This window comes from Aspergillus thermomutatus (assembly GCF_002237265.1).
Source record: "Aspergillus thermomutatus strain HMR AF 39 chromosome Unknown NODE_266, whole genome shotgun sequence".
NCBI classification, from domain to species: Eukaryota; Fungi; Ascomycota; class Eurotiomycetes; order Eurotiales; family Aspergillaceae; genus Aspergillus; species Aspergillus thermomutatus.
The window spans coordinates 26,233-37,591 of record NW_020798316.1 but is presented as its reverse complement, the minus strand read 5'-3'; the positions used below and the strand labels follow the sequence as shown (position 1 = coordinate 37,591).

At 52.3% G+C, this 11,359-nt stretch overlaps 4 protein-coding genes across 4 annotated transcripts; 2 read left to right on the top strand and 2 right to left on the bottom strand.

Annotated features, from left to right (window-relative positions):
• Positions 1–238: 238 nt before the first annotated feature.
• Positions 239–1,896, bottom strand: CDV56_104622 (dihydroorotate dehydrogenase 2; the record flags this gene model as incomplete). Its single annotated transcript, XM_026758241.1, has 2 exons — positions 239–1,393; positions 1,453–1,896. The coding sequence occupies 2 exons, from the start codon at positions 1,894–1,896 to the stop codon at positions 239–241; spliced, it is 1,599 nt and encodes a 532-aa protein (XP_026610933.1).
• An 838-nt stretch (positions 1,897–2,734) lies between these two features.
• CDV56_104097 (putative chromatin remodeling complex subunit (Arp8)) lies at positions 2,735–7,328 on the bottom strand (the record flags this gene model as incomplete). The annotated part of the gene is made up of 7 exons (XM_026757716.1): positions 2,735–3,981; positions 4,041–4,367; positions 4,429–4,518; positions 5,028–6,564; positions 6,628–7,036; positions 7,115–7,193; positions 7,289–7,328. The coding sequence occupies 7 exons, from the start codon at positions 7,326–7,328 to the stop codon at positions 2,735–2,737; spliced, it is 3,729 nt and encodes a 1,242-aa protein (XP_026610932.1).
• A 653-nt stretch (positions 7,329–7,981) lies between these two features.
• Positions 7,982–8,831, top strand: ARL1 (ADP-ribosylation factor family protein; the record flags this gene model as incomplete). Its single annotated transcript, XM_026757566.1, has 5 exons — positions 7,982–8,056; positions 8,133–8,171; positions 8,248–8,331; positions 8,406–8,729; positions 8,805–8,831. The coding sequence occupies 5 exons, from the start codon at positions 7,982–7,984 to the stop codon at positions 8,829–8,831; spliced, it is 549 nt and encodes a 182-aa protein (XP_026610931.1).
• An 818-nt stretch (positions 8,832–9,649) lies between these two features.
• CDV56_103706 (zinc-dependent alcohol dehydrogenase) lies at positions 9,650–11,185 on the top strand (the record flags this gene model as incomplete). Its single annotated transcript, XM_026757325.1, has 9 exons — positions 9,650–9,881; positions 9,943–9,994; positions 10,058–10,139; positions 10,206–10,227; positions 10,287–10,367; positions 10,420–10,513; positions 10,570–10,620; positions 10,673–10,929; positions 11,001–11,185. 9 exons carry the CDS (start codon positions 9,650–9,652, stop codon positions 11,183–11,185), a joined length of 1,056 nt encoding a protein of 351 aa, XP_026610930.1.
• Positions 11,186–11,359: the final 174 nt, after the last annotated feature.

The following is an 11,359-nucleotide window of genomic DNA, read 5'->3' as shown; positions in this document are numbered from 1 at the left end:
GGGGCTGGGGAAGGCGGTTGATGGGATGTTTCTGGGGAGGTTTGCGCATGAGGTTGAGGGGGTTAGGAAGGTTGTTCAGGAGGTGGAGGAGTCGTTGGCGGCATAGACTAGAGCAATAGAGTTGGATCATGAGTGGTCGAATTAGGACTTCATGTGAAGTATCTAGATGATGCAAATTGACAATGCTGGGACTATTTACAATTCGGGCTTGAAACGCTCGCATCCGATTCCAACCGGTCTATTGACGACTTTTCTTTTCCTCTCGCAATTCCTGCTTCACACGGGTGACCGTGCCAATTCCGCCATACGTCACGGCCGTGTACATCATCGCGACCGAGGCCCCCGCGTCCAGCACAGCCTGCGCCTGCTTGCCGTTGGTGATACCGCCAGAGGCAAAGATCACCTTGCGCGCCGGTTGATTGGCCGGCGTGGGCGGCTCGACTGCGGGCACGTTCTCCACGTCAGGCTCGGCTCGCGTCACGGTCGCTACCAGGTCCTTGGCCGTGTCGGTTTCCTCCGCCTCGGACGCGGGCGCGGGCGGTGGTGCATCCAGCAGCGCCCGGTACCGGGCCACCAGGGCAGCGGTGCGGTCGAACAGCTGGGGCCCCGAATAGCCGCCCGTCTCCTTCAGCGTGGCCTGTTCCTTGGACGGAAGAGTGAAGCCCTGCGGCAGCGGGTCCGGCCGGCGGTTGGTCGTGTTGCCCACGATGACGCCGTCCACCCCCGAATGCCACACGGCGTCGCAGATGCCGGAGACCTGCTCGTCCGAGTCCTCGTCCGGGCTGACCTTGACCATCACGTACGGCTTGGTCTTGCGGTCGACGCTCTTGGCGGCGCTCACCACGGCCTTGAGGATGGCTGTCAGCGGGGCGGTCGCTTGCAGGTCGCGCAGGCCTGGCGTGTTGGGGCTGGAGACGTTCACCACCAGGATATCGGCGTACTTGGCCAGTCGGTCAACGCAGTAGACGTAGTCGCGCTTGATGGCCTCGATGTCCGAGTCCGGGGTCGCCTTGTTCTTCGCAACCTGCACGGCCAGCAGCCGTCCGGACTGAAGACTTCCCGGGGGCACGCCGGCTTCGCCGTCGAGAACCCGCTGCTCGGCTACATCGTGCAGGCCGAACCCGTTGGCATAAGCGAAATCCCGCACGCGTTTCTCAAGGACGGCCGCCATGTGGTCTGCGCCCTTGGAGTTCAGCCCGTATCGGTTGATCATGGCTTTCTGAGAAGGCAGTCGGAACACGCGAGGTCGGGGATTTCCCTCCTGCGGCAGGGGAGTCGTGCCGCCGACTTCAACAATCGCAGGGCCAATAGCGAACAACGGGTCGGGGATCTCAGCATGCTTGTCAAGCCCGCCCGAGATGCCAATGGGGTTGTTGAGCGTATATCCGAAGACCTACAGAAGTAAACCTCTGAGCATTCAACTCGTAGACACACCGGGCCTGTAGTAATTACCTCAGTAGCCAACACACCGTCCCCATCCTGGTTGCCGCGTTCCCGGGGATGAAGTCCATACTTGTAGAGCGTCTTCAGAGCATCCACACCAATATGGTGCGCATCTTCCGCGTCCGGATAAAGCATCCGAATAAGGGGAACCGCACCGTAGCGGTGAATGCTGGCCCTGGTATCCGTCGCATATACATAACCCACCAACGCAGCGAGCACCAACGATGTTCCGTACACCGTTCTCTTGAGGCCGCGGCCCGCCTTCTTGGGGGCCTCCTTTACTGCCTCCGCTGCTTCGCTGGTCGTGCCTGAGGCATGTCGCAGGGCACCTTGTTGCTGGAAAGCAGCTTGTCTGTGGAGGACTGAAGGCCGATGGGAGCAGCGCAATGATGACACAGCGCGGGCCCTCAAACCGGCCGACCTCCAAGCGAGGCTGGTCGAATTGGCAACCATATCGAGTCTCGCTGGCCTGGGAGTGCTTGGTATAAGCCGTTCGCCCCGGGAATTCGACGGCCCAATTGAGTAGTCTACCTACAGGACAGTCAGGTAAACCATATCTTTGAGAATTGACGCGTAGTAAACAAGACGTCACTTCTACGTTTCTCCCAAGGGCGATTCGAACCCAGGTCCCGTTGACGATCACAAGCTCATCAACTCATCCATCCGGAAACAAAATCTCCAGCAACTCACCTTTCAGGTTACGACAATCAGAGGCCAATCAAGCAGTACGGCCCTAGCACCAAATAAATAGGAACGTTCGACTCCCGTGCGATAAAATCTGGTCCTCTTGCGTCAACGGATGCAGCGGGCGGTCAGTGATATTCCGGCATAATCTTCCACAATCTCCGAGCGGTGTGCGGTTTTCCTAGGTGCATTGACTCCGGCGTCAATACTATGCAGGTAAAGGAGTTCAAGATAGCTGTAGCTGTACAAGAAGTGTTCAGTTCACAGATTTAATTGCCAGAATAATATCTACTCGACTCCAATCTCATCCACGCCTTTTGAACGCCAGTAATCCTGCTGCTTCAACATCGATGACGAACCAACCACTACTGAGTGGCAGCAGCCTGAAAGCGAAGTCTGCGTAAGAATACATCGGGAATTGGAGAGATAAAGGCCAAAGCCTCTCACATATCTTCAAGGTATGCCGTTATGAAATGGGTATGAAAATGTTGAAATGTTACATGATGGAAACAATGTGCCGCTTGGCCAAGAAAGGCAACCAAATCGACCAAAGGCAGGCCCATAAATGATACGGTCGGGGAGGACAAGGAAATCAGGGCATGATGGTTCATTCATCGCTCATCCTGTCTTCCTCTTCGCTCACTTCTGCAGCGCTTGGCTGGTGATCGCGATCACCAGCCGCGTCTTCTTCTCTGTCGGAGTATTGGGTCTCAGGATGTTCCTGCTCCGGAGCAGGTTCGGGAGGCGGGGGGAGAGTTTTCGCAAATTTCGGATCAATGGCCGCTCGGTGTAGAGAGCGTTTGTATACCTCTGCCTCGTCTGGATCGCGGACAACGACCTGGATTTGGTCTACCTGGTCCTCCTTTGTCCTGGGGCGCGTGGGAGCAAGACCCGCCTGTGCAATGGTACGGGCCCGCTCGGGCTTCAGACGGGTCTTTCCGAGGATAGGATAGTAGTATGCACCTCTCTGTTTCGATTGCTGTCCTTCCTTGGCCTCCGCTGGATCGAAGAGGGTCAGAGCTACATCGCGCTGCTTCTGGTCATTGCCGAGGGTCTGAGCACTAGTGGCGTATGTGCGCATGCGTTCGTAACGATGGAACTTCGTGTCATCCGCTCCTTCATGAGTGTACAGGTCTTCACTGTCGCGATCCGGGTTCGAAAGCCGCAAGCTCGCAATGACTTTCTTGGCCGAGTCCTTCTTCTCGGGCAAGAAGAGGTCATAATCCCACGGTATCGGACCGGGATCAGGGTACAGGTTAGGATTCGATTTGTGTAAAGCGGCTTTGGTCGCATGTTCCTGACAGATTCGCTCTTCTGGTGCGGAAGGAAGGAGAATGGCAACGTCCATGCGCTCGTCCCGTTTCCCTGAAACACCCTGGGCAGGCGCTTTGTCGAATTTGAACTGAACGAATCCTCCCGGGTCCGGGAATCCTTGTAGATCAGGGAGCAGAGGGTAAAACCCGACCGGCTTGAGCTTCGGATTGTCAGGGTGAACAGGATGAGCCCAAGCATCGACCTCGAGTTTGGTAGGAGTGTGGCCCTTGATTCTGCTCGGAGTATCCTCCCCAACATGTCTGCTATCCGGATAAGCAATATCGAAACCTTTTTGAATGTATTTCTTGATGTACACCGGGTCATCCTGTGATTTGCCTTTGTCGAAAGAACGCGCCTTTGCTCTGATAGGTGTAACCTTGGGGCCATCGGGTGCGCGAAGTCCGGCAGAGATATATTGCGTGCGACGAAGGAAACTGACGTTCGCGTTCTTGGGTGCGGGGTTCTTGAGCTGGTCTAAAGTCATGAGCAGCGGAAGGTCGGCGGGATCAATCGGTTGAGGGTTTTCGGGTGCCATGATAGCTGCATTGAATTAGACCCTGAGCGATATGCGACAAAAGCCCAGTAGAACGTTGGCTTACCACTCTCGTCGCCCAAATGAAGCCCCGGAATACCAACGAGGTCGATCGGCATACCACCCTCGGCATCGACATCGATATTGGGCTCCTCACGTCGAGCCAAGTTGGATGCGAAACCAGGTGTTAGAAATCTCTCCAAACCCTCATGCGGAATATCGAGGAACTTGGGCGGCATATCAGGCGGAGGCAGATCATTCCGATAACGCAAAGACGCGATGTACTCCTGGTGGAAACTCCCCGAGGAGCCGCTGTCCTTTAATTTCGACATCTCGGCCCCAGTTTCAGTATCCGCCTCCGACGAGCGCGTATCGGTAAGAGGTGGACTGAAAACTGAACAGTAATGTCAGCAGGAGAGTCTGTTGAACTGCGCCAGCTGGTACCCCGAACTTACATTGGCTGGGAAGCGCAATCGATGGGATATCAGAGTCGGGAACCAGAGAACCGTCTGGGCCTCCGTTGCTGGTATTAACCGGCGCGAGAACTATACAGGAGCACGCAGATTGATAAGTGTAAGGGAGCTGGAACTACTGGAATATAATGGACTTACCTGGGGTCGGATAAACCATTCTGCATCTCTTTACCGCCTGATGTTTATAGCTTAGCGGGTTGGTGCTCTGAGGGGCGGAGAAAGGTTAAGCCGTGTTTTGTGTTCCCACCACTCCAGCACAGCACAGTCATGTGATTGTGACGCATTATATGGCTCAGACACCAGGTCAGTGAATAGCCAGACGCTTGAGAAATATCACAAAGTATCATTGAATCAATGTTGACCTCTTTGATAAGCTACCCATATTCGATCTGAAACAGTCCCCATAGTGTTATCCATAAACCAACTCCGTCATCCATAGAATACAAGAAAAGTGAAGCGAAAGCAATATCAAGAAAAGCGAACCTAGTAAGCCCACATGCACTTGTAAGCCATCAGCCGGTGGCCCAGTCTATCATATTCCAATTGCCCGATCCAGCTGTCATTGGTTCCGCTCAGCTTACCAAACACGCTTGCGCCCTTCCAGACTACCACTTGCGGATCGAGATCTCTCGGAGGTGTACCGACCATGATCTCGCTAGCAAACCCGGGTCTTAGAGTCTGGAGACGCTCTTCCAGGAAGGAGTGGAAGCCGTTGACAAGACTGCCGCCTCCTACGACCATGATCCCTCCGAGGAAGTCTCGCATCTTACGCTCATCGGATCGAGCAGCATGCGAAATAGATGTGAGGATCGCATTATCCAATGGGAAGACTGGAAGAACATCATCTCGCTCTTCGACAGTAGGTGCACGAGGCTGCGAGGCGCTCTGTCCCTGACCACTCGGGAGTGGAGTACCGGCACCCCCAGCTTGGGGAGTACCAATCGCTTCCGGAGCAGGCGACCCGGCAACCGAAGATCGGGGGGTGGCATCCAGCTCCTGGACACGGCTGAGTGCATTCACTTGGTGCGAGCGACTTGGCGTCGACTGCACATCTAACGTGAAGGGTTGGGATTCACCATTCACTTGGCCATTGGCAGGAGGAGGGGCAATGGCCGTCAAAATTTCAGACTGGGCCCCCGATGTGGGATCATTCGGCTGACCGTCGTAGATATCAACCGACCGCGTGATGAATTTTCTTCTTCCTTCGAGTTTCTGTGAGTGGTCGAATATCGAGGGTTGGAAGTACCCCATCGGGGCGAGATGTACTTCATCGTACGCTTTGAAGGAATACTTCCGGGTGTCCTGACCGGCAATGCGAAGGTGAAAATCGAACACTTGCACTGACACACTTGCTTCGTTCAAAGTGCAGACGTTCTTTTTCAACTCCTCGGCTAGCAAAAAGTCGTAGCGGCGCCATAGATTGATCTCCGCGTATGGGAAGTGGTCGAAGAGCATCATCTTGATGAACGCCTCGGTCACATCGGCTCCACCAAATTTTAGGTTGACGCGAGAATTTTCAATACACATTCCTTCCTCCACGCAACAGATGGACGTCTTTTGCGCGCCAATGTCGACGACGCATGCTGATGTGAATCCGGCACCGAAGGTGGCCGCTAAACTCTCCTGGATGAAGCAGACACGGGCGAATGAAAACTCCCTCATCAACATCTCGAGGATTTGGGTAACGTAAGTCTTCTCGTACAAGTCAGGAATAACGAAAACGCATGAGTACTGAGGCCATTCCTTCTTGCTGGTCAGGCCCAATTGGCTTTTGATTGTGTCCTCCAGAATGAGCGAGATGTCCAGGAACAAGAGTCTCTTGCTCTCATAGTCTCTTTCGTTGCACCATCCGTATCGCATCGGCCAGTAGAGTTTGTATCGGGGTTTCGAGTCGTCAGGTATCCTGAGCGCTGCTTGCCCTACAATATATTCAGGTGCTTCGCCGGCAATATCTGTCCATTCGACACGCAGCGGGTCATTGTGTTCCGGGATGGTCTCTGGTACCGTTCTCCGATTGTAGTTGATAACCATCTCTTTCGAGTTGGGTAGAGTCCTGCGCTTGTTTTGTCGCATATGCGCTTTGAGTTCTGCGACCATCGTGGTATACTGCGAGGAGAACTATTTTCATGCAAGTGGTTATTAACGGCGAAAGTAAGACCAAGACGCTGGGGTAGAACAAACCTCTGGACCAAGCATTTTCTCAGGCTCCATCAAAGAATCATCGTCCAATCTCAATCGTTTCGGATGGGGCTCGTCATGGTCTTCGGACTCGCTTGTGGTCGATTTTCGTGCAATCACCATAGGAACTGTCTTCGGCAGTGCGTCGCTGGCCAGGCCGATGCGCAGATTCTGGCTTCCGATATGAACGACAATAACCTTGGAGCCTAATGTTTCTGTTGTCTCCTCCGCGCCGTCCTCCATATTTGTATCACCATCACCGTCAGCCTCTGTTTCGGGTAAGCCCAAGTCGTTCGCCTTCGCCATGGCTAAAGCGCGGTCCCGGTCTTTGGCTGTTTTTGCCATTCTGTTCCTCGCCTCTTCATTTTGTAGTCTGAATGCTAGGTACTGATCGTCCCTCTTGAGATAGTCACTATTAGAGACGTGAAGTTAGCGATATAAACCAGAAAGTCCACGCTTGCAATCTGAATGACACGTGAGCCGGACGTACGTGTAGTAATTCTTTTGGTTGATCGGAGCGATCTGAGGCCAATTCGACAACTCCATGTTGTTATCCGTCCTCTCCAGGCCTTGCCATCAGAAAAAATGTCAGTCATAACCGCTCGCCTGACGTGGGGACTGAGGAACGGAGCGGTACAAGGCCGCTGGCTCCAGAGATACTCACCCTCATCTTTGAGGGCCTTTCCAGACTTTTTGCCAACCATGGTTGTGCTTCAGTCAGTAAAAATGACTTTTGCGAGATGCAAGGCAAGATGAAGACGGGAATTCGGTAATGACCCAGTCAGAAGCCAAAGACGCTCTTCAAAGTGGACACTGAGGAGGCATAGGAAGCATTCAGCGCTAGGGGTGTTGATAGGGAGAAGCTGTAGTATCGGAGTCGCAGAAGGGAGAAATGGCGCCTGGGAAGAGAAGCGCGCAGCAGCTGTTGTACAGAAATAGGAAAATCACGGCGCAATCCCGCTCAATGGACAGTCTCAGAGGTCATCCCCAATGGGTCTCACAAGAAGTGACTGACGACTGAGCTTGGGCCAGGCCGATCGGCGCCGCAGGGTTCGCCCGCGGTCCAATGATTGCCACAAGGTGACAAGACACACCAAGAAACTCGCGATTTAGTCAGCTATTCAAGGCTGAAAGTACCTATGCGCTGTTGATATCTTCTACATTTCTTTATCTTCACTTTTATGTAACGAAATACTCTTGGTTCTATCTCGTCCGAGCAGATCCACGCTGCTATCGTCCCATTCTAGTTGTATATCTCGTCCTGCTCCTCACGGCTCACGCTTCCGCAAACACCTCCCCTCAGCCTCTCGATTGATCACGCCCGCCGACTGCAGTGTCCCTTGTCGGATTCACAACAATGGGAGGCTCACTATCACGTCTGTGGTCTTTCTTCTGGACCAAGAAGGAGATTCGAATCCTTATACTAGGTCTCGTACGTGCATTTGTGCTCTGCGCGCTGCATGCAATTCGCCAGGTTTAAGGCTCATTCGCTTTTATTTATCCTGTAGGACAATGCCGGGAAAACCACGCTTCTTTACAGGCTTAAGGTATGTTTCAGGTGCTTAATTAAATACATCTGCTCTGATTTCTGATCGTCTCGCTAACTGACACGCACTTTGACAGATCGGTGAAGTAGTCACAACAATACCTACCATCGGATTCAACGTCGAGTCGGTTACATACAGAAATTTGAATTTCAATGTCTGGGTATGTTGAATGCGTCTTGGGAACGGCCGGATAATTCAGAGCTTGTGGAATTTGCTGAGATGCGATTATTGTAGGATCTGGGAGGTCAAACATCCATTCGACCATACTGGCGGTGCTACTACGCCAACACTGCTGCTGTTATATTCGTCATTGATTCTACCGATATTGAGCGACTTGGTACAGCTGCGGATGAACTCGCGGCTATGTTGAACGAAGAGGAGCTGCGCGATGCGGCTTTGCTGGTGTTTGCAAACAAGCAGGATCAACCCGGCGCCAAGGGCGCCGGAGAGATTTCGGAAGCTCTGAAGCTTGGGGAGCTGCGAGATAGGAACTGGAGCATCGTAGCATGCTCCGCCATTGATGGTAAAGGTCTAGATGAGGGTATGGACTGGTTGGTTGTAAGTCGCCCTCTCAGGCTGCCCGCCTGCTTCCTGTCTATACTCGCTTTACAGTGGTACTAACTTGTAACTAAGCAAACACTTCAAGCGGAGAACGCATAAGCGCTGGCGTTGTTCAATCTCTGTCATAGATCCCCGTCTGCTTTGTCTGCTTCCTTCATTGCGATCTATATCTCGTCCTGATGCCCCTTAAAGGACTCGGAAATGTTGCTTTATTTAATGAGTCCGAGGTTCCCCAGCTTCTTTTCATTCTTACCGACTCTGTTATGCTGCGCGGAGTCCATGTCTTTTATACAGTACAGTTTTGGTTGCGACTTGGCAGATTTAGCATAATATCCTAATTTAACTCGGCAAGGAATCCATTGACCTTGCAAGACTTATACATGTCTTCACCAGGAGTTCTGATCATGCTGTACACGGAAAATGATATTTCTGAACGGGCCAAGTGTGGAGTGTTCTGTTATCCTTCGCCCATTTATCTTCTCACTGAACAAGCTCTGCTTTCTTTGTCCACATAGCTGGTAGCTATGTCGCTGGGTCAGTGTCATTCTGTCAGTACGAGTCCACCAAATATTCACTATTCAATAGTTCAGGGCCAGCGTTCCTCTATCAGTTGACAGAAACAGCAATCTCAACTTCTTATCGACGGTTGCTTCCTATCATTGACCCCTGCACCAATCAATTCCCCGGTCTGATCGCCTGATCTACTCATGATACCACTATCAGATTATCCCCGCATTTATAACGATAGGACTGTCTGATTTAGTCAAAGCGGTCATAATTCAGGGACAGAATCCACATTGGTCAATACTCCTATATGAGCTACCCTTGACCCTGATCCGGCATTAACAGCTTTCGGATTTGATAGTGGTTAGTTGACGTACCTCGACATCTTCGCCAGACACCACAACATCGCAATCATGGCAGTCCCTCCAACACAAGTCGCAGCAGTCGTTCCAGCTCCCGGAAAGTCTTCAAGCGCACAGGTAGAGATTACAACTGAACACCCTGTCCCATCTCCAAAGCAGGGGGAAGTGCTCATCAAGCTCGAATATTCCGGAGTGTGCCATTCCGATGTCCATAGCATTCGCGGGGATACTCCCATGTTAACGGACGTCGCGGGTCACGAGGGCGTAGGGAAGGTAGTGCAAGGTAAGGCATATAGAGCAAACTGGCCATGTCTAGGGCTTCTGATGTAATGCCTATCTCTTAGTTGGATCTAACGTGGATGGGGAGGCTTGGATGGGCAAAAGAGTTGGGATACGGTTGGTCCTTTTTCCTGCTTCGTTCGAGTTTAGACTAAGCAATAACGCGCTTGTCGGTCACAGATGGCTTTACAGCTCTTGCTTGAAGTGCGAAATCTGCGCTATAAATCACACGGCTTGTCCTTATCAGAAGAACGCTGGTGCGGTAGGTTTGCCATCACGGGCTGAGTAAATGCGTTGCAGCTGCTTCAACAGATCTAACCTGAGGCAGAATGTCCCAGGGACCTTTCAACGTTAGTTGAGTTTTTTTCTTTTGCCGCGGAACCGACTGAGTGAATGACACCTTGATTAGAATTCATTGTCAGTCCTGCAGAACATGTCACGATAATCCCGCCCGAGCTGGATCCCGATACAGCAGCACCACTTTTGTGCGGTGCGTTTGTCCAAGCCAGATGGCCCTGGAGCATTGACTAATCTGTGAATAGCGGGAATTGCCATGTACTCGTCAATTATGAAGACAAAAACCCGACCAGGAGATTGGATCGTGATTCTTGGAGCTGGTGGAGGACTTGGGCATATGTATGGAACATCTCATGAGACTGCGGCAGCAGTGGAGGATTGACTTCTAGCATCAGGGGAATCCAGATCGCAATCCAGAAGGGACTTAAGGTCATTGCGGTTGACAGGTAAAGTCGGTTGCGAAATTAGCAATGGCTCCGCTTGCTGATTTTGGTCCAGTGGGGACAGAAAGAGGGAGCTCTGTCTCTCGCTTGGGGCGACAGTCTATTTTGATTATAAAAAGGATGTTATCGATGGTAGGGTCAAGTCTGTTACTCGAGGCCTAGGCGCCCACGCGGTGATATGCACGGCGAACAGTGAGTCGGCGTACATTCAAAGCATGCAACTGCTCCGCAGTCTGGGGGTTTTAGTCTGCGTCGGTATCCCGAACAAGCCTTTTAGACTACCGGCAACGCCGTTCGACATGATTGTGAAAGGTATGAAGCACCCCAAGTGAAGTCAAGCTCATTTCGACTGGGGACAGTGTGCTAAGTCTCTTGGTTAATAGGTCTCACCATTGTCGGAAACTCTGCTGGTACCGCCAAGGAGATGGAAGAGCTACTAGATATGGCCGTGGCAGGAGACGTGAAGGCTCATATTGAGTGTTTTGACCTCTTTTGTATCAATGACGTTCTACAAAGACTGGAGAGGGCTGAAATTGACGGACGAGCTGTCTTGAAAATCCCTGAATGAGGGTAAGAGTCGAGAGCACCCTCTGCTTGTCCAAGCATGTTGTCGGTCAAGGATGGTTAGAGGGTCCTAGTTCGAGGTCAACATAGTCGGTCGCTATAGTCGGTCGCTATATACGGCTCTGAAAAGGATTCAGGCTCGCAATATGTACTAGATGACTGTTCATCAGACACCTCC